The 22,371-nt window shown below is 40.2% G+C and overlaps 1 protein-coding gene across 1 annotated transcript in view; it reads left to right on the top strand.

Moving 5' to 3' along the window:
• ABCA13 (ATP binding cassette subfamily A member 13) overlaps positions 1 to 22,371 on the top strand; it is a 509,835-nt gene that overhangs the window by 174,687 nt on the left and 312,777 nt on the right. The window contains exons 28-31 of the mRNA XM_032758123.2: positions 558 to 671; positions 3,503 to 3,593; positions 15,590 to 15,766; positions 17,135 to 17,441. Coding sequence (XP_032614014.1) covers positions 558 to 671; positions 3,503 to 3,593; positions 15,590 to 15,766; positions 17,135 to 17,441 — 689 coding nt within the window. The remainder of the gene's footprint in view (positions 1 to 557; positions 672 to 3,502; positions 3,594 to 15,589; positions 15,767 to 17,134; positions 17,442 to 22,371) is intronic.

Below are 22,371 nucleotides of genomic sequence, written 5' to 3'. Positions count from 1 at the left end.
ATATTTTATTTAAACTATTTCCTTAGGATAGAGTCCTTTTATCTTGAGAGAGTAAAGCATGTGCATTTTTTATGGATCAGTGACTGTATTTTTCTAATACCAAATTATTTTATAAAAGTCTTATGCCAGTGTACTCTGCCAGTAGCAATAAATGAAAAAATATACCAATTTTATTCTATCCTCAATGTGTTGGTTACCATAAAACAAGTAAGTATTAATTGAGAATGTATTTTTGAGGAAGAATGTGGGCAAGCATTGATTAATTTGGTCAGTATATACTGGGGACATATGCTGTACCCAGCAGTGACTCTAACACTGGCGAGACAGCAGTGAACAGGCAGGTAGCCCCTGGATGGACAGAGTCAAGGAGAGAGGTCTCAGAGGACTCACCTGCGATGTGAGGGCATTGGAACTTTTCATGTTATTGAGGAAGGCATTAGCTGGCCTGCAGGCAGATCTTTGCTCTGGTGGCCATGTCATATACAGTCCTTGTTGGAAGATTTATCTTAATATAACAGCTGAATAAGAGACATATCCAAATATGCTTCATTTTGCAGGCTAATTACACCTTTTATATTGTGGACAAGCTAAAAACTTTATCAGAAACACTGCTGGAAATGTCCAGCCTTTTCCAGAGAAGTGGAAGTGGCCAGATGTTCAACCAGCTGCAGGTGAGTGCTTGGTCTTTGCCACCGAGGGATGGGGAGCTACTGCTAGGGCATGTCCGGGACATCAGGGCTGCCCTGTAGAAGATTCTACAGAGTCACATCAGGCATAGTGGTTCTGGTTGACTCATATAATTGACATAAAATTAGAGATGTGTGAAAACTTTTTGTGAATTTTCAGTATTTTACCCATGCAAGATGGTATCATTGTGAGAATGATTAATAATTTGTTAATAGTAACCTTTTCTTTAAATTCTATATTAAGCTTAATGCTTTTTAGATTGTTTGCATATTTTTGAATTGTAGGTCTATTCAACAATCAATGATCATTTCTGCATATTCTGTATTGATAACTTAATATTTTAAAAAGGAACGACTTACAGTTTAGAATGGCCTAACTCCATTAGAGCCTGACAATCATTAATGTAAAACTTTAATTCAGGTAGATCACTTAATAATTTTTTGGGCATTTGCGTAGCTTCAACTTACCTTAACTCTGACAGGATGAGGAAATATGCCTGCATTTTAATTCATGTTTAGTTTTTTTATTAACCACCAGGTAAGTAGTTCAGAGTATGGACTCAGGAGCTAGAATCATTTGAGTTTGATTCCTAGCTCAACCCCTGCCACCAGTTGTGTGATCTTGGACTAGTCACTGAAATTCTCTGTACCTTGGGTTTCTTCCCTGAGAAATGAGGAAGCGATAGTAGTTATGAGGTATAATTGGGTCAGGATACATGGAGCCCTTGGAGTAGGTTTTGACACAGAGAAAATGCTACTGTGTGAGTCTGAGTTTTCCAAGAAGCAGATGCCAAGGCAGGATTACATGTACAGTAATTTTATTTTGGGAAATGGCTGCTGAACAAAGGAAGAGGAAGCTAGACAGGTTGGAAGCAAGGTTGTCAATGGTGATGCAAGTCTGACCCTGAGGAAAGGAGAGAGGGAGAGGGTCGGGTGGAAGCATCCCGGTGGGCCCTGCAATTTAGTGGAAATCAGATAAGGCCGAGAGGGAGTCACAGAGCTAAAGTCAGTTATCAAGATAGGGGTCCCATGTCAGTGGAGTCCTGTGGCTCCTGGGAGTGGGCCTGATGTGGTGGTCATTGGTGAGGGACAGCCCATGGGAGGCGTGGCCTCAAGGCAAAATGCCATGGATTCAGAGTGCAGCAGTGGGCCCTGCCATTTCCGTTTACTGTAGTTGGAGGTCTGCGATGTTCATTCTCACAGCAACCATGGCCATATGTATTAGCTAGTATTGTAATCTTCTTTAATTTGTTTGTGCATGGATTAATTTGTTAATACAGACATCAGCAAACCTTTGCAGTTAATGGGACAGATAGTATTTTAGACTAGATAAGGTCTCTGCTGCAACTATATATAATCTCATGCAATATTATAAGCACCAAGTTGAGAATGTGCAAATATCTGGGAGAACATAAAACAGTGCCTAACTCGGCCTCAAAAATTGGGCAGCTCCTTGTGAAGTCTATGGTGTACCTGAGTACTACTTACTAAGTAGCCATGTCAGAAATCAGTCACGTGTTCAAGCAGTTGAAGAACTTATCTTCCATAGGATAAGACGGCATAAATTGTTCCTCTATTTCTTAGCTTTGGGATCACGCTCAAGGGAACTTGCAGTGCCTTGGGTTTGTAGTAGTCGATGTCTATGTTCCAGACCTGGTTCTGCCACTAGATGGAGTGGTTAGAGCCTCTGGGTAAAGCCCTAACTTTGCTCTGCTTCCCTGTTCCATCAGTAAAAGACAACAGTAACCTCGTGGGGATGTTGTTGAGATTAAATGACATGATGCATAGTAGCTACCCTGCACATTGACTGGCAAATAGCGAATGCCCAGTGAAGGAAGATAAATAAGATTCCAAAAAAGAAAAGCAAACACCAAACTTTCATAATAAAACCTTGTCATCCTTAGACAAGATTAGTTAAAACCATCGCATGTAATAAGGTGAATGTGAGAAATAAAAGAGCTAATTACAAAGGGTACATATTATTTGAGAATTCGTATATGGAGCTCCCGTGCTATTTGGTTATGTGCTGGACCAAAATCTGGATAGTGTACAAATATTCTCCAAGAAATTGGCAAATTCCAAAATTAATCCCCAGTCATTGATCCTGAGGCAGAGCCTGGATACATCAGTATCTTTCCCTCTCAGCTTCTTGTTGGTTGTTGTATGTTGTAAGTGTTGGGCAGTGCAATGCAAGTACATGGATATCAATGGCAAAATAAAGGGGCAAGATGTCATGAAGTTGATGAAAAGATCTTGGAGAACTCTCTACAGTAAACAATTTGTCATCAGTCATTGACAAATGAGGCAAAGTCACAACCATCAGTAGTAATGAGAGAAGAATGGTACAGATGAAGCAATGAAAGATGCTTCCGAAGATGAACAGCCAAACATTGAGAGAGGGTTTGGAAAATTCTGAAATCCTCCCTCAGAGTTTTCATAACAATCACCCTCTCTTTATAACTGGCCTCTGGGGAAGGCCATGCAAAGGAAAGGAATCTTATAGAAAGGTTCACTATGTAGGTTTGTTAGAAAATTTTGCCAAAAACAAACCACTTAATTCATTCTTTGTTTTTAGTATTAATACATAATTACAACTGCAACATTAATTTTCATAATTGTTGATTTTGTTTTTCAAGGTAAGGTCCTAATAAGATGTTATCCTGTTATTTATTGTAGTGTTTTAAAACTTCTTTTAAGTAGATTCAGTTTATGTGCCTTGTTCCTTTGTAATGAAACTTTGAATAAGTCTAATAAGTATTATTCAATAATACGAAATAATGCAATTATTTTTGTTAAGCCAAATTATTTTTCTTTAGGAGGCCCTGAGAAACAAATTTGTAAGAAACTTTGTAGAAAACCAGTTGCACATTGATGTAGACAAACTTACTGAAAAACTCCAGACATACGGTAAGTGTGCTGATGGGCATGGTAGCGTTCTTCTGCCCAAATGGCTCTGCCACTTGGGTGGGTCCTCCCCCTTGGGCCATGACATTGCTAGGTGACTTCCAGCAAGTCACTTTTCCTCTCTCAGTTTCTATTTTCTTATCTGGATCCTGAAGGGCTTGAACTAAATACACCCCAAAGTTTGTTCATGCCTGAAGTTTTTTTGATCCACTGATTCAGGACTTAACTAGTAAAGAACCTAGTTAAAAAGGAAGTTTTCTGATTCAGACACAAGAATTGTGAATTACAGAACAAGTTCATAAAAGAAATTATTATTATTATTGAGTTAAAAGTAACTTGAAAGCCATTGCATGGATTTGAAAATGGGAAGCTCAGATAAAAACATTACCTATCAGTAAACATTTATTGTACCTCTGCAATGGATGAATCTGTGAATTCATTTAGGTGTTTAACAAACATTTGCTGGACACACGAGGAGAGCCAGTTCCATGAAATAATCCATAGAGGGGCATAAAATATTCCTGTTCTACCATGCAGTGCAGAGAAGAAGATGACCATGCTTAGAAACTGCAGCACTGTGGCAAAATCAGCAATCAGGGCCCTGCCAGAGAAGCTCTCAGGAGCCTAACCCAGTTGGCTGGGACCTGGAGTCAGAGGAAGGACGGGTGTCAGGCTGTTCCAGGTCCCTGGCTCCCTCACACTCTGCTTGTACATGGGAAAGGGTTTCGGATCTGCCTTACGTATGAAAGTTAGAGGAAGGCAAGACATTTTATTTGGCATAATATAGTACTTCTCTTTAAAAAAATTTCTGGTGAATGTAATACTTAATATTTTACTTCAGAAAGGTTAATCATATTTTAAAATGTTTCATATTTTAAATGCGTTACATAATTTTTTCAAGTAATTAAAGCACCTTTAAAAGAAGAAGTAGCACTGGAAAGCTTATAATAACAGTGTCCCCATCTTCTGTTGCTGGAACCAAGGACTGACATGGGTCTGAGAGATTTCCTGTGTGGAATACAGATGTCTCCTGAGTTTGTGTCTACCATAGTGCTAGTGTTAATGCAGATGTCTTAGAGTCTGAATCATACCTGAGCCACGTTTGTTCAACATGTTGCTGCTTAGCCAACACTACTTTTGAATAGGTTTTCCCACATGTAAACTTCTATTGTAAAATTAAGAGAAAGTTCTCCAGAAGTTTAGAACTTTCCCTACAAGTGTGTTGGGACACAGAATATGAGATTCACATGGAATTTTCAGATCCATGAGGTGTGATCCTCCCTTCTTCTGCTCCCGCCTGATGCTGGAGATTGAAGACCATATCATCCAGGTGAATGTTGGTTATTTTCCATCCGACCCTGTACAGCCCTCCGGGAGCAGGCACAGAGTGCGGTCAGGCGTTCACGGGTGGGGTGGTGGTGGGGGATTGATAACTGACTGGATGCAAATCTCCTTTTGTAACTATGCTAACAAATGAACTCACCTTACTGCATGCACCCTTTTAAAATTTATACCTAGGTCATACTCACTTTTCTTCATCCTATAAACAGTACCTGGAAACTGAGGTGACTATTTGAAGATATACTGATGCAACTTCTGGGAATATTTGCCCAATCATGCTGTCATTTTTATTTATTATATAACTTTTATTTTATTTTTATTTTTTTGAGACAGAGTTTTGCTCTTGTCATCCAGGCTGTAGTGCAATGGTGCAATCTCGGCTCACTGCAACCTCCGACTTCTGGGTTCAAGCAATTGTCCTGCCCCACCCTCCCGAGTAGCTGGAACTACAGGTGTGCACCGCCATGCCTGGCTAATTTTTGTATTTTTAGTAGAGATGGGGTTTCACCAAGTTGGCCAGGCTGGCTCTAACTGCTGACCTCAGGTGATCCTCCCGCCTCGGCCTCCCAAAGTGCTGGGATTATAGGCGTCAGCCTCCACGCCCGGCCTCATTATATAATTTTAAAAAATAAGTTTTTACTTTATTACAAAAAGTATATATGTCTGTTATAGAAACATTAGAAAATACAAATAAGCCAGAAAACACATCCACCTATAATCTTATCACCACAGATAGCTGTTTTAAAAGCCTCGGAGTTCTTTTTTAGATGAATTTATATGTACTCATATGAAGATAAGTATATGTATTTTCACAAAAATGATTATACTGTTCACATAATTTTGTTACCTGAGTCTCCTGAGTTTGCATCTACCATGGTGCTAGTGTTAATGCAGATGTCTTAGAGCGTGAATTGTACCTGAGCCACGTTTGTTCAACACATTGCTGCTTAGCCAACACTACTTTTGAATAGGTTTTCCTATTCAAAAATTAAGATTATTATAAAAGTTTTTCATATCCATAAATATTGACTGGTACTAAGAAAAAGTCCCTTCATCTAGCTCTGCCTTCCATTTCACTCCATAGTATGAATTTAAAATTACTTAGGAATTTCTTTGGATCAGTCCTTGTATTTCTAACTGATAGACCTGTGACAGTATTTCTTGATTTATTTGTTACAGGAATTATCAATTGATTTCTTGTTCTGAAAGATGCAGATTTAGTTTTGTACTACATCATTTCCCCGATCAGTTGCTCCCACTGTGGTAATATGACCATTTTAGTTGTCATAAAACAGTATGAGGAGATAAATGTTATTCAGTGCAGAGTCAGGCTATGCATTATAATGACATTCCCTTATTTACCATGTTTCCCTTTTCCTAGAGTTTCATGCTGTCTTGCTACTACATGAAACACTTGTTCTCCATTGCTCCCAGCTCCTGTGTGCCAACACATCACCTTTATGTTGAGTCCTTTTGTCTGTGCAGACGCCACCCAGACCCTCTACCACGCTCCACCTGGGCAGGCTGCCCGCTCCTGCCAGCACCCAGCTGCTTTCCTAGGAATTGTCTGCTCTGCTCTCCTGGGGTGGATACCACAATTCCTGGGCTCTAGGTCCTCATTTTTGTTCTGTTGTCATGTTTTGTGGGTTCATATTAATCAGTGTCATCCTGAAAAAGAGAATGAGAGAAAAAATTCCTGAGTGATTTTACTCAGTAAAGTAAAATTACATCTGAATGATATGTAGAAATATCCCCTATTTCATTATCAATAATTTTGCATCTCTTCTTTCTCTCTCCTTTTTGCTTTTAATCAGTCTTGTCAGAGGGTTATCAATTTTTATTAGTCTTAAAAAAACCCACTGTTTATGGCCTTATATTTCATTTGATTTCATTGATTTTTGCTCTCTATTGGTTTTATCCTTTTGCCCTGTGTGTGTGTATGTGTGTGTGTTTGGTAACTTCTTGAGATGAATACTTAAATTATTCATGTCCACCTTGTCTTCTTTTCTGATATATATACATAATATATATACACTCATCACTAGACATCTCCCTCTGGCATTACCTTAACTGCATCTCACTAGTTTTGATATCTTGTATTTTCACTCTCATTCAATTAAACATATTTTAAACATGTGGTGTAATTTCCTTTTTTTTTCACCTTTAGGTTATTTGAAAGTCTGTAGCTTAATTTCTAAATATTTGGTATTATTTATTTATCTTTGGGTTAATGACTTCCAGCTTTACTTCACAGTGGTAAGATAATGTACTTCGCTAATATGATTTCATTTGTTTAACATTTATGGAGACTCACTCAATCCTTGCACACAGGGTCAGTTTTGGTTCCTGCATTGTTGGGTGCCGTCTTGAGCATCCTCACTGTCTCCTTGTTCCATCAGCTCTTAAGAGGTGTGTGTTTACATTTCTCGTTATGATTGTGGGATTGCCTGTTTCTCCTTGAGGTTCTGTCCACTTAGGCTTTATATACTTTAAGGCTGTATTGTATTTTCTATTGAGGACTTGCTTGAGACATTTATATTTTCCTTTGTTTGTATTTAAATTATCTTCCTTCCAGCCTCTCCCCCTTCTTTTACTTCTTTATTTCTTTCCAGAAGTTTTTCTGTGACTTACTTAGGTATGGTTTCTTATGAGAATCCTCTTTTGGCTCTGTAGCATTTCTTGAATCAGTGGCCAAATATCTTACATTTGGGGAAGGTCTTGGCTACTATCTTTTGAAGCATTGCTTCTGACCACTTCTCTCTTTGCTTTCCTCTGCAACTCTATCTAAACATGATGAAAACTTTTCACAGTGTTCAATGCTTCTTATATCTTTTTCTATATAATCCAACCTATTTTCTCTTTATACTTCAGTTTGTGATTTCTTTTCTTACTAGTTTTTTAATCAACAAATTCTCTCTTCAGCTGCATCTAATCTGCCATTAAACATACCAATGAAGTTCTTCATTTCAGTTGTTGCATTTTCCACTTAAAATTTAAATTTTATTATTTTAAAATAGTTTTTGGCTCTCTGGTAAAAGTCTATTTTCATCTAATTTTGGACACAATACTCACATTTTGGAAGTGCATGTTTGTGAGCTTTAATACTTGTCTTTTGTGGGTATTTTTTTAGTCTATTTTTCTCTTTTTTTTTTTTTGGTTATTTTTCTTGTCTCCAGGAATATTAAGGATTAAAAAAATTGAAACCAGACATTATAAATGGAAAATTGTAGAAATAAATTTGAGTCTCCTGAGAGTGCTATATTCCTCTAGATAACGTTATTTTCCTGCTTATGGCAGAGAGCTAGGGCAGGGCCAAGTTTTCCTAATCCAGTTGGGGATGGAGTGGATTGATGGAGGTAGATTTCAGCCTTAGTCGGGAAATTTCCAGTTTCCTGTACTCCTGGATAGATGCCCTGTTTGGGTGGGGTGGGGATCTCACCTATAAAGCTGATATCGATTAGGGCCCATGTAGATCCAGAGCTCAAAGTCCCATGGACCACTGGAGACTCAGCCTCTCAGTTTTTGGCAGGACCAAATACCAGGCTTCCCAAGGTTCTCTTTTCTCTTGCATCTCTGACCTTTGAGCTTTTGCTGCCTTGGTAGCTCTTTAAAGTCTTTATATAGATTTTCTTTTTTTTTTTTTTTTTAATTTCAATAGGGTTTTGGGGAGCAGGTGGTGGTTGGTTACATGGATAAGTTCTTTAGTGCTGCTTTCTGAGATTTTAGCACAGCCATCACCTGAGCAATGTGTAGACTTTTTTAAACTTTTAAACTAAAGTCTTTATATAGATTTTTTAAAGGCCATTCATATTTTCTGGTTGTTCTTGGAAGGAAACTTCATCTGCCCCACATTGTCCTCCATTACTGTAAGTGGGGGTTTCCTCAGTATGGACTTTCAATCTGAAGACGATGGCTCTTCAATTAAGGGGAGTTTTCTTGTCATCGTTTCTTTGATATTTTTACCTCTCTATAATAATAATGCTATTTTAACTTTAGTTTATTTTAAAATTACTATTACTGTTTTCTGTTTGTTTATTTTGAGTTCTCTCTTTCATGTTGGAGGGTTCGCTTAAATGTTTGGTGACATTATGAGTGAGGCATTAAAACCAGACTGAAAGTGTTTTGGTGAGTAGAAGTTATTGTGACTCAGTTCACATCAGTAGTTCTCAACTGAGATTGATTTTGTCCTCCAAGGGATGTATGGTTATGTCTGGAGATATTTTTGGTTGTCACAGCTGGTCACAGCTACTGCCACCTAACAGGTAGAGGCCAGGGGTACTGCTAAACATCCTACACTGCACAGAACAGCCCTCCACAACAAGGAATTATGGGCTCAAAGTATCTGTAGGGCCTGGGTTGAGAAACTCTTATTTAGAGCAATAAGATGGAGTCACTTCTTGAAAACAAATTTCAGGAGGAGACACATTGGAATGTCAAATCCTCTGGTTTGTTTTGGCTGATGCCTGCCACGTCTAGGGTCCTAAGGTATATACACTGAATGGGGAACAATCATTAACTTGTATTATTATCTGGAACTTGGCCCCACATTACTGTAGAATTTTGTACTATGTTGTTTTATGTCCACCTATATGTGAACCTCAGTATTGTTTTTGCCCTTTCTGACTTAAAGTAGCCTGTGTTTCTTTACCACGCTTCTTGTTCCATGGGCCCTATGTATTTTTCTTGGCTCATTTTTACTATATATTATGAGATGAGGCAACCCAATAAGAGCCGTGATTCTAGGACTCTCACCAGAGGCTTCGCCCATTCGTGTCCTGTCCTCCGTAATCCATCTTTCTCTCATAGCAGTGCCCTCATCATTTAGGTTGGGGAGCGTACTCAAGGTCTCCAAGGTGATGGAACATGTTAATACTAGACCACATTTTATTTTTATTATATCTAGTCCATTGTGCAGGAACTATTACCCAAAAAAGATACTGCTTCTTTCCTCCCAGAGGAGGGAGATCTGCCCAGTGTCCTAAGACCTAAGAATTTTTGTGTGGAGCTGCTTTTCTAAGTTGTAATTAATGCCACATAATAACGTTTTAGTCAACATTGATCTGCATACATGACGATGTTCCTGTAAGGTCATAATGAGCTGAAAATTCCTACTGCCTAGTGACTTCGTAGCTGTCATCACATTGTAGAACAACACATTACCCACTTGTTTGTGGGGATGCTGGTGTAAACAAACCTCCTGCACTGCCAGTCATATAAAAGTCTAGCACACACAATTATGTACAGCATGTAATTCTTGATCATCGTAATAAACTACTGTTATTGGTGTATGTATTTAATTCAATTTGGAGTGTACTTCATATATATATTTATGAGTTAAGTGTAAAGCAGCCTCAATTAGGTCCCTCAGGAGGTATCCAGAAAAATCCATTGCTAGCACAGGAGATGACAGCTCTGCGTGTGTTAGTGTCCTGAAGACCTCCTTCCAGTGGGACAAGAGGTGGAGGTGGAAGAAAGTGATAATGACCCTGTATAGGCCTAGGCTAATGTGTGGTTTTGTGTGTTAGTTTTTAACAAAAAAAATTTAAAAAGAAAGAAAAACCCTAAAAATAAAAACAAGCTAGCTCATAGAATAAGGATATAAAGAAAATATTTTTGTATAGCTGTACAATGTATTTTGTATTTTAAGCTAAGTATGATTACAAAAGGGTCAAAAAGTTAAAAAATTAAAAAGTTTATAAAGTATGAAGTTACAGTAATCTAAGGTTAATTTATTTTTGAAGAAAAATTTAAAAAATTAGTGTAGCTTAAGTATACAGTGTTTATAAAGTATAGAGTGGTGTACGGTAATGTCCTAGGCCTTCACATTCACTCACCACTCACTGCCTCATCAGAGCAACTTCCAGCCTACAAGCTTTATTGGTGAGTACTCTATACAAGTGTATCATTTACTACCATATAAAGTCTTTCATATCATATTTTTATTATACCTTTTCTATGTTTAGAGATGTTTAGATAAACAAATACTTACCATCGTGTTACAATTGCCTACGGTATTCAGTACAATAACATTCTATGCAGGTTTGTAGCCTAGGAGCAATAGGCTATGCTATACAGCTAGGTGTGCAGTAGGCGGTACCATCTAGGATTGTGTAAGTCCACTCTGTGTTGTTCACACACAATGAAATTGCCTAATGCTGCCTTTTTATGCTGCATTTCTCAGAATGCATCCTCATGATTAAGTGATGCATGGCTGTAAGATGTACCTATGTCTCCCAATTATATGCATGATAAGAAAGCATAAAGCCTTCTCCAAAGCAGTTTCGATTCTGCTACTGGAAGATAATGAAAGTCACACTGTAGTGAGAGACCAAGTCACTCTTCGCTGTGTTTAACATCTGCCATTTTATGCAGTTAAATTGTTTAACCACGCTTACTAGGCAAGCTTATAGTGCAGCCTATTCCAAATAACAAATGATCAGCAACATACAGATGCAGTAGAAAAATGTCTCCAGTTTGCCCTACACTGCAAAATTTAACAATCTCCACCTCTCCATTAAAAAAAACAGCCCCCCCACAATGCACAATATACTTTTTGGTTTTCTATTTTCTAGTTGTTCTGCTTACTTTCATGCAGAAAAGTTAATTAAAGATATTTAGTTGGAGGCTCGCTCTCTCCTTATAGCTGTTAGATGATAATAGTTAGCACTTACTGTAAATCAGTTTATAGTGTATATATAAACTTCAACTACATTTACTTTTCACAATAATTTCATGAGTAATTTTGCTTTTCTTATGTTACAGATGAAGAAAGTGAAACTTTTTCAGATTAAATAACTATCTAATATAAAACAAGATAAATAGTGCAGTTGCCATGGGAACAAAGCCATGTCTTGTCAGCTTTGCAGCACCAGTGACCTGCACTCCTGGAGCAGTGACAGCAGGGGTCAATGCCACTTCTATGTTTCCAAACCAGGTTACCCAAGCCCATGTCTTTCATGGGTTTTGCTTTTTGATGTCTCCCAGGGCTATAATTGCCCACAAGAATATCCAACTTTAGCCTCATACCCACTCTATTTAGAAATCAGAAGAACCCTCAAGGGAGTTTTCATCACAGCCATTGCATACCCCATAAATACCAGTCATTACAGTAGCGTTTCACAGCACTGCTTTCTCCAGAACCTGATACCTCAATACTTCTAGCAGGTGCTAGGCAGTGTTCCAGGGCCCATGGAAAATCATGGAGCAAACATGATGAAATGTCCAAAGGAATCACTTTTGCAGCAACATTTTGGGGAAAATGAGACATAATTTTGTACTAAAAAAATGAGTAGACTAGTACAATATATAACATTTTCACACACAAAAATCAGTTATTTCACAGAATTTTCACCTTCTCAAGGCTCATCCAGGATCCTGTCTTCTTTTTGCACACCCTTGTATCCACCCTCCTCCCTGAGTGGAGTAGCTTGAGAAGTGCAGTACAATAAGGCACCCTCAGCACAGTATGCTGAAGTCACCAGCCAAGGGCTGGTTCAGAGATGTAGTACCATCTCAGAGAAGGAAATAGATAGAGAAAACAGACAAGAAATGTTAAGAACTGCTGGTGTCAGCACTGGCTCTGCAACGGCCAGTCCAGGCCAGCTGTCCAGCCCTGGCCCTCTGTGTTCCCACAGCAGATAAATTGGAGTGCTGAATGTTTCATTTTGGTTGGGTTGGGTGGGGGTGGGGCTGGAAATCTGGAAATTTCCTTGCCACACAGGACATTGCTTTGATTGTGCTGTATTACCTGAACTGATACTGGAGTCTTAGAGTAAGATAAATGCAGTGGAGTTTGTCTCCTCCTCTACTGGAAACAATTTTATATAGTGTATTAATAACTGTGATACTAGGAAGTAGTTATTGAGTGCTCTCTATGTGCCAGACACAGTGTCAAGCATGTTACACATTATTCTACTTCATCTTTGGAAAAAGACCATTGAGTAGATGATTATCATTTCCCTTTCATAAAGAGGATGAGGATTATTCAGCCTCAGATGCCCACTGAGGGGTGGTGAGCAGGCACCCAACTCCATCTGACCCATAGTCCACAAGGCCCAGTAGATGGTGGAGATCCTCTGTCCCTATCGCCAGGCCAAATGGGCACCATGCCAAGATAAATTCTTTAAACCAAGCCACGTGACCTCTTGTTGAGTGAGGTGGGCTGGACCAGACTGCTAGCCACCCTCTAATCCTTCCACGTCAGTGCCGAGGGAAAGGCCTCACTGGTGTGCCTTACAGTGGCTCGGAAGCTCAGAACTTTTCCAAGGAACCCTGAGACACTGTGTCCCAGTTGGGGGACTCGGGGGACTCATGACACTCTGAAGCAGAAAACTCGATGCTGTGGATCCTTCTAGCTCCTCTTTGATTGTGTCATCCAAACAGCCAAAAGTCCTTTTCTGCCTTAAACCTTAGAAAGTATTGACTATAAAACTAAATGAGAAATGAAAACTGCTGTGCAATTACATGTTTCTGCTATTGACACCATTTGAGAACTCTGGCTTGAGCTATTTTCTTCTCACTGATTTTTCCAATGAGTGTGTTTTATTCTTCTATGAATTCAGTTTGATGGTCTTAACTTAACCAGGCCCTTCAGGCTCTACCAAATTGGGAATTGCAGGAGGATTTCTATGAGATGTGTGTGTGAGCTCTGATGGCAATAGTTAATTGATCTTTACTAAATGGCTTTATGCCTTTTTTATATTTTTTATCTCTCTCTGGAAAACAGTACCAAGATTTTCATTCTTTCTAAAGTACAGATGATAAATCTCAGGCTTAGAGACTGGCTCTTTCAAGGCCTTGCAATATTTGGTGGAATCAAAAACCCAATTGTTTGAATTCCAAATCATGTAATTCTTCTACTATGTTAGGCAGGGCTGTCTGGAATTCCTGATGTTTAAATATTTTTAACACACAGTAAGCAGAAGTTTCATATGGTTCCACTCAATATAAATGCAGCCTGGTGTATTTGTAAGAAGGTGGATCCAAAAGCTAGATGGCATGTGTTTGAATCACGGTTTTGAAACTTACTGGTTGCTTATACTCTTTGTGCCTTAATTCCTATACTTTAAAATGAATATGCCACTAGCAATTCCCTATGGATATAAGGATTCAGTGAGACAATACACAAGTGCCCAGAATTGTACCGGGCACAAGACTGACACTCACACAATGACACTTCACTATTATTGCAGTTATTTAGCAAAAGCTTAATTATCCGAAATCTAGCCTTCCCAAATCCTTACAATTATGTCTTGGCCTGAGATCTTCAAATTACTGGAACATAATAACAGCAGTTACAACATAATGAATAACAGCCTTTTCTTTGAGAAACTGTGCTATGTAGGTTGAGGGGATGAAGGGCAGAAGGAGCCCGACACTTCTTGATGTTGTTTGGAAGCTTACATGTTCTCATCCATCTGAAGTTGGCAGATGGAAACTAATCTTTCCTTACCAGGGAAGAAGTTGAGGCCAGGACATGTCAACTGATTTTTCTACAGACCTCAGGATGATGGAGATGGATCTTCATGTAATTTCTTATTCAGGGCTGGCCCCCCTTTACAGAGCCCCAACATCCCTTTCAAACACGGGCAGGGTGCCAAGCAAGCAAAGCCCAGACTTAATCCAGAAACCTTGGAAGCCAGGAGGATCTGGGAGCAGGGAAACCAGTAGAGGAGGGAAGCAAGCATGAGAGGCAGAGGCAGCCGTCAGTGGGTACTGATGATGCCGTGTCTGGGGACAAATGCCCACAGGATGGCAGGTAGGCTCCAAGCTTCGATGGAGGGTGGAAGTGAGCATAGGGAGCAGCTCACATCATTTGGAAAGTTGAGTGTTCAGGAGGTCAGTGAGATACAGGAGGGCCAGCAGGAAGCAGTGCCTGCACACAGGGCCAGGGATAGATTGTTGTCTGTCACCATGCATCTTTCCTGCTGCTTTCCCTCTTGAGGTCATGTTCTGGGCATTCCCATGCTGCCTTGCTCTAGATCATTTGGTGTTTCCAGCTCCTTCCTGAAACTAGAGTGAAAATACTGAGATATCCTCAGCCTTTTACCCTGAAAATGTTTGATGTCAGCGTTCATAACCAAGGTGTTGCGACTTTACTCTGCTGCTCTATTTATGTTTCGAATGCACAGATCCAGGACAAAGACTGTACAAGGATTTGGTTTCCTCAGTGTCCATGCTCCTTGATAATTGCTTTTGCAAAATTAATGTAATAAAATGACTTTCCCAAAATGACTGCTTCAGGGAAGCCATGTTTTTTTTTAGAATTACTTGACTCCAGGTTGAAACTTTTTTTTTTTCTCTGAGTTCTCTGTGAGAGGGTCTTTCCTATCACATGTAGACTTTCCCTCTGTTGTTTATCCTGTTGTCTCCAACTGTGTTTCCTTAGGCTGCTGTATTGCCCTTTGGGCTTTAACTGTTTTTTTTCATGTACATGTAAGTATCAGTGTTACAGAGCATGCGTATAAAAGGGGAGAGTTTACACTCAGCAAGTAAATGCCAAATTTCGCATATGACCAAAATTTGACTCTTTTGAGCAATTTTTTAGTGGAAGAATTCATATTCATTTTCAAATTCATTTGCACAATCTCCACTATATGAGTGGTAAGCACTGGGGGGAAACAGAAGTTGATCTGTCCTAATCTGTTCACTTTCCTCAGGAGGGCTGCTGGATCAGATGTTTAACCACGCAGGCGCTGGACGCTTCCGTTTCTTGGGCAGCATCTTGGTCAATCTCTCTTCCTGCGTGGCGCTGAACCGTTTCCAGGCTGTGCAGTCTGTCAACCTACTGGAGACTAAAGCACATGAACTCTTGCAGCAGAACAGCTTCTTGGCCAGTAAGTACTCAATGAAAAAATATGTTCACCAAGGTGCCAACTTCTGTAAGTTGTCATTTTGGGAGTTTCTCCCTAAAGATGTCTTATGATAGCTCAGAAAGAAAAGAAGTCCTTTCCAGATAAAGCATAAAATAAAGCAGAACTATTTGCCTTAGATAAAACATAAAATGAAGCAGAAATATTTGCCTTGGTTAATGAAAAGTTGTACCTTATGCCATAGTGACTAATAACGTTTTTACCATCCTAGGATCAGTGCTATTTACTGCGTCTGCTTTTACCCTTTTATGACATCATGTTCTGGTTAAATCTCACATCATAAGTTATATTATTCACGATTAAAGTTATACTCTAATTTCCTGCATCACCTTTCCTTTTATCAGAGTATCTTGATATCCTGGTTGGGGCGGAGAGCAGGCAATGGCCAACTCTGCTCCATTATTTAATTGTTCACCCATTCAAGATAAATATGGTGGTGCTCTCATATTCTTTTGGAATACACATTGAATTATTTTTAATTGAGGTTTTGTATTAGTTTTTTAAGGTTGCTGTAACAAAGTATCGCAGACTAAAATAAGAGAAGTTTATTGTCTTAGAGTGCTGGAAGCTAGATATTCCGGATGGAGACATCCACTGGTTTTTCCTGCCGGCTGTGAGGAGAGAATCTTCTCTAGGCCCCTCTCATTGGCTTGTAGGTGGCCATCTTCTCTCTGGGTTTCTGCGCTTCATCTTCCCTCTATGTATTTCTGTGTGTTTAAGTTTCCCTCTTTTTATAAAGACACCTTCATATTGAGTTAGGGCGCACCCTAATGGCCCTCATTTTAACTTGATTACTCTTTAAATGTTATCTCCAAATATAGTCACATTCTGAGGTACTGGGGGTTAGGACTTCAACATATGAATTTAGTAGGGGACATGATTTAGCTGTAATAGGCTTTATACATGCAATTCAAAGAATCCATGTGGCATAAAATAGAATCCATGTATTTAAATTATGAATGATAAGTAACCCCAAAGAGATGGATTCTGCACATTGAGTTGACATCTGCAATCAAGAGAAAAAAACCCCTGCAAAAAACATCTAACAAATAATTTCTTTGTTATTGTGGTTGATTATACCACGGTTTGCTTCTATGAAAAATACAAAGCAGCACTGGACAGGGAATTAAGAGATCTTGGTTTAGGCTTACCACCAATTGCCTGTGTGACTGAAAGTCAGCTTTGCCCCTGGGGGCTCGGGCTTTGAGTCTGCGGGAGTGGAGGGCTGTGAGTCTCAGGCTCCTGCAACTTTCCTGTCTCACCCAGTGTAGACGTGGTTTGAGCCACTCCCTACAGTGTGCTAATGCTTTGTTTTTCCTTTTCTGCCACTAGGTATCATTTTCAACAATTCCTTATTTGACAAGAACCTCAGTTCAGAGTCTGTCAAACTGCCACCCCGTGTCTCATATACAATCCGGACCAATGTGTTATACAGCATGCGAACAGATGTGGTAAAAAACCCTTCTTGGAAGTTCCACCCTCAGAATCTACCAGCTGATGGGTTCAAATATAACTACGTCTTTGTTCCACTGCAAGACATGATCGAAAGAGCCATCATTTTGGTGCAGACTGGGCAGGAAGCTCTGGAACCAGCAGCACAGACTCAGGCGGCCCCTTACCCCTGCCATACCAGCGACCTGTGAGTAGCCTGGGGCTGGAGCCACCAACAGTGAGAAGGGCCTTGCATTTGGCAAGCTGAGGAGAGAAAACTCTGAGGTTTTCTTTGGTTATTTCAAAAAGCACTGTTAAAAAAATTCACCCCCCACTTTTTAATTTCGTAAGGTTCATTTTTTTATATGCTTGTACTCTTCAGGTAGAAGAAATATAATGGTTGAGATAATACAATCAAGTGAAGTTTTAAATTTGACATCAGGCATCATCTATAGTTTTAAATACACTTAAAATAAATTTGATGAATAACATTCACAAGGGCTGTGCAGGTCCAAGAAAAGACTCCACTTATCTAACCTTGGGGAAGCTGAGGGAGGTTATTTTCTCTGCTGTGCAAATCCTTAGACATAGGCTGTATACTGGACAGGGTGGCGAGGGATTCCATACAGGCCTTGATCATGACTTGGGTACCCATGAAGTAATACAAGAACATTTAGGAGTTCGATTGTGTAATTTGGCTGGTGACATCTACAGGAAGAGAGGGGAAGCTCAGTGAAGGGCTGGAGCAGCTGGAAAAGAGGACTTGGAGGGGACATCATGGAGGCATTAAAACAGCCACCAGGGAGGCCACGCAGGGGATGTTTGCAGAGAGGACTGGAGACTGTGGTCGGACTGGGGCTCAGTGAACCTGAGGATGAGCTCAGATACCTTGGCAGGGTCAGACAATGAAAGGACTTCAAAGCTCACCAAAGAGGGGTGAGCTGTATTGCTGTGGGCTGTGGGGCTCAGCCTGGATTTCTTACTTTCCTCATGGTGCATACTGTTCTCATAAGCATCCTGCTCCCACAGCTGGCCTGGCTGTGGATAATGTAGGTCATTCATTTGCAATCCCTGCATGCTGGCTCTGATGCAGGGCCTCAGAAAGGTACCACCTTCTTACCCTCTCCCAAAAGCACACTAGGAAGTAAGTGGCTGAACACGAGGCTACTAAAGGGACAGGTTTGCGTGTTCTCTTAGTTATGAGAACAGGGACAAGTACTCATCCTTCATCGAAACACTGCCAGTAACAACTCATGGCACCCCCCTACCCCTGACTGGGGCAGAGCCATGGACCACCAAGCAGAAGTCAGGACTGCCTCTCCAGGTGACTGGGCGACACACATATGAGGATAGGTGACTTGATGTCTTGACCCCTCCTTCCTGTCTAGTGATATGCTGCATACATAATAGCACATCCACCCATTTTTTATGAAAATGCTGGTGGTACAGGAAGAACTTTCCCACAGTGGGAGGATAAAAGGCTGAAGACCACCTGATTGAACTTATCTCGGGATAGCCTAGTGTGGTGCAGCGAACAAAAGGTCAGGAAGAAAGAGACTAAGGTGACATTTTCACTCAGGGGCTGTCTTGTTAGGCAGACTGTTAGTAAGCCTCTTAACTTCTTTCTTTGTAAAATGATAGCTTTTCTTTCTTTTCAAAGTGATGATATTTTTGGCTATGAACATTTTCAACCCGTGATTTTCTGCTCCTAAAGCATTTCTTGGAGGTGATAGCAGCAGGAGCAGAACCCAAGAAAAGTGATGTTGTTGGCTCGTTGTCATGCACAAACGCTTCATACCCAGCGCAAACACCTGAGAGCTCTGAGAATTAGTGATCTGTGTTAGATGCTGGGAGAAGCCGATGTTTTATTATGCTCATTTTCTAAAGGCAAACCTGAAATCTATTGCATTCTCACAGTCTCCTTCTAGCTCCAAAGTATGCTATGATCTCCACCCATGAAAGAGGGGGGTTGTGCTTATGTGGATGGGAACATGACAATTCCCTCTGCTCCGGTTCACAGGAGGAGACTGGGGGTTTACTTTGTCCACTCTGACATAGGGTATTTCCCAAGAAGGCACAATGGGAAGAACAGCATACACTCCTACAAATGTATTGATGGAAATCCAGAAATGGCCTGAATAATCAGTTTTCAATTCCTACTGATCATAGTGTATGGCTAACAGATATTGCAAGAGAGCTGGAAAGGAGGAATTGAGGGACATGGATGGAGACATATCTTTTTCACCCCTTGAAGATAAATTCTGATGTATGAGAAACATTCCAGCCTAAAATGTTGGAATGAGTGGAATACCCAGGTATGATTCTGATCTCATGGAATTACCTCTCTTATTCTACTACTGGGATACAGCAACATAACTCTTCAGAAGTATTGCTTTATTTCTTTGAGAAAGATGAAGAAGTATTTTAATTCTCTGAAATATTTAAATCTTTGAGATTTCTCATTGTGCTATATCCATCTTTTATCTCTGGTTTCAAAGTCTCCCTTTCTTGAGGGTTTAGAGTACCTGCAGTGATTGAAACACAGTCTGAGATCTCGAAAGAACTCAGTCACTTGAGTAAAAATCCTAAAGCACAGTTTGTACCATAGACAACGTTTGTTAAAATTTTTTTTAGCAGTTTCCTCCTGCTTACTAAATGAGCTACATATTCATTAATTTATGAATTTATTCAATGACATTTATGTACTATTTGTCAGTCTCTAGACTGAATAAGTAAAGAAAATAAGTAAATCAGTAAAGAAAATAGGTGAATCAGTAAAGAAAATAGGTAAAAATCCCTGCTCTTGTGAGACTTCCAGTCCAGGGAAGCAGAGGTGCCACAAATACAATTAAGAAGACAATTGCATTGAATGATAGGAAGCAGGAAGTGCCGTGGAGCTGGGAAATAGGATGAGCAGGGTCAGGGACACTAGGAAGGGAAGATGGAATTGTTAATGTGGATGGAGTAGACCCTATCAGGAAGGTACCATTTTAACAAAGACTTGATGGGATGCAGAAGCACGAGGGGAAGTGTGTTCTAGGGCAGAGGAACCCCCCATGCAAAGGCCCTGTGGCAGAAGTGGCCTAGGGTTTGTGTGAAGAGTCACCAGAGCAGAGCGCACAAGGGTGAGAGGGTGGGAGATGAAGTCAAAGAGCTGATCACAGATTGTATGGTTGCAGGTGATTGGAGTGGTATTAAAAGGCTGCTGGAGAGTTTCAAGCAGGAGTGATGTCATCATCTGACTTATACTGTAAAAGTCTTGCTCACGCTGTTGGGTGGAAAAGAGCTTGTAGTGGTATGTGTGGGACAGAGAAATCATTTAGAAGGCTGTTGTAATAACCCAGGTGAGAGATGGTGGTGGCTTGGTCCAGTGTGGTAGCAGAGAAGCTGGTAAAAAGTGGTCAGATTCTTGGTTGCATTCAGGAAGTAGAGGCAACAGAATTGCCAAAAGATTTGATAAGGGTGTGATAGAGAGACATCAAGGAAGATTCCCCTATTTTGGTCCAAGTAACTGGATTGCTGGAATTATCTCTAACTATGATAGAAAAACTGTGGGTAGAGGTTTGGAGGATAAGGATAGAAACTCAGCTTTGGACATGTCTAGTAGGCAGATTTGTTCAGAAGGCTGGGACAATGTATGGATCTATTAATTTAGGAGTCTCCCCCATTTTGATGGCATTTAGAACTCTAAGATATTACCATGGGAAGGAGTATAGGTAGAAAAATAGAGAGGGCCGAGACCAAGTGTGGGGCCCCTCCCATGAAGAGGTAAATAAGAAGAGGAGATTGAGAAAGTATCACTGAGGCAGGAGGAAAACCTACAGAGTGTGGAATCCTGGAGGCCAAGCTGAGCAAAAGACTCCAGGAAGGGGAGTGATCAAATGTGTCATATGTGGCTCATGGGTGAAATAAGGTAAAGACAGGTAATGGACCACTGGATTTACACCATCCAGGACTTCATAGAGAGCAGCTTCCATGATGTGGTGAGAATGACAGCCAAATTAGAGTGGACAGAAGGGAGACTTGGAGGGGCAGAATTGGAGAGTGAACTCAGACAGCTCTCAATGGGAAGAAATGGGCAGTGACTTCTTCTTTGGGACGAAGTTTTTTTTTTTTTTTTTTTTTTAAATATAAGATGCTACCTGGGGAATAGTCCAGTAAGATGGGAAAATTGGTAGTGTATAAGTGGGGGGAACAGCTGTGTCCTAAATTAGTCAAGGGGAAGAGACCTCAACAAGTGGAGAGACCTACTATAGGTGGGAACATGGCAATTCATCTGTGGTAACAAAACCTGTTTAACTCTATTTAACTAAAAATTTTCCACTTTTCTTGCACACAGATCTCTCTCTCTCCTCTTTTTATTTTTCATGTAGTATCTACCAGCAGCTCATGGAATTAATGTCCTGAAAGGCATGCACTGGAAAATGTTGCTGGAGACTGTAGAGTTGGATAGGCAGCAGCAGTTTTTGAAATTTCATGTTCCTATCAACCCCATGATTCATAGGCAGTTATCATAGAATAATTTTAGGATTGGGACTATAGTATGTACTTCACGAATATAAAGGAATTCAAATGTTAACGTATTGCTTCAAAGAATAAGCCAACTTATTAAACAGGTTTTCAGAAAACAAAAACCACAACAATATTCTGGAATTGTTTTATATGCACAAAGAATATTTACTTGAAAGGGCACCTGTCATTTCCTCTATTGCTTTTTGGCTGCTTCAATTCCCACCACCCTGGGGTGGGTTCAAGAGAAGGAGAAATGGAGCGTGCTGGGTCAGGCTGAATGATGGCTCCCGCGAGGCATTGCATCTGGACTTTGATGTGTCTTGGGCGAAGTGGAGAGTGAAGGGTTGACAGCCACTCATGCTTGAAATGTTGAATTCCTGCTTAAAAAAAAATCAGCTTGATCCACAACAGACCAGTGAGAGGACCTCTCATTTTATTTATTTTGATTGTTTCTCTTCCTTGGGTTCTACTTCAGGTAACTTTATTAAACACCTCTCTCTTCCATTTAGTCAATAGTCATTGTTCTCAGCAGAAATTCCCATTCCTAATGACCCTCAGCGCTCAGAGCTGCTGGAAGCCCCCTCTGTTGCCCACAGGCTCTGTCCTGTCCCACCAACGCAGGTAAT

The sequence above is a fragment of the Hylobates moloch genome, unplaced genomic scaffold, assembly GCF_009828535.3.
Source record: "Hylobates moloch isolate HMO894 unplaced genomic scaffold, HMol_V3 SCAFFOLD_1, whole genome shotgun sequence".
In the NCBI taxonomy this organism is placed as follows: domain Eukaryota; kingdom Metazoa; phylum Chordata; class Mammalia; order Primates; family Hylobatidae; genus Hylobates; species Hylobates moloch.
Note: the sequence above shows the minus strand (reverse complement) of the source record. Positions and strands in the feature narration are given on the sequence as shown.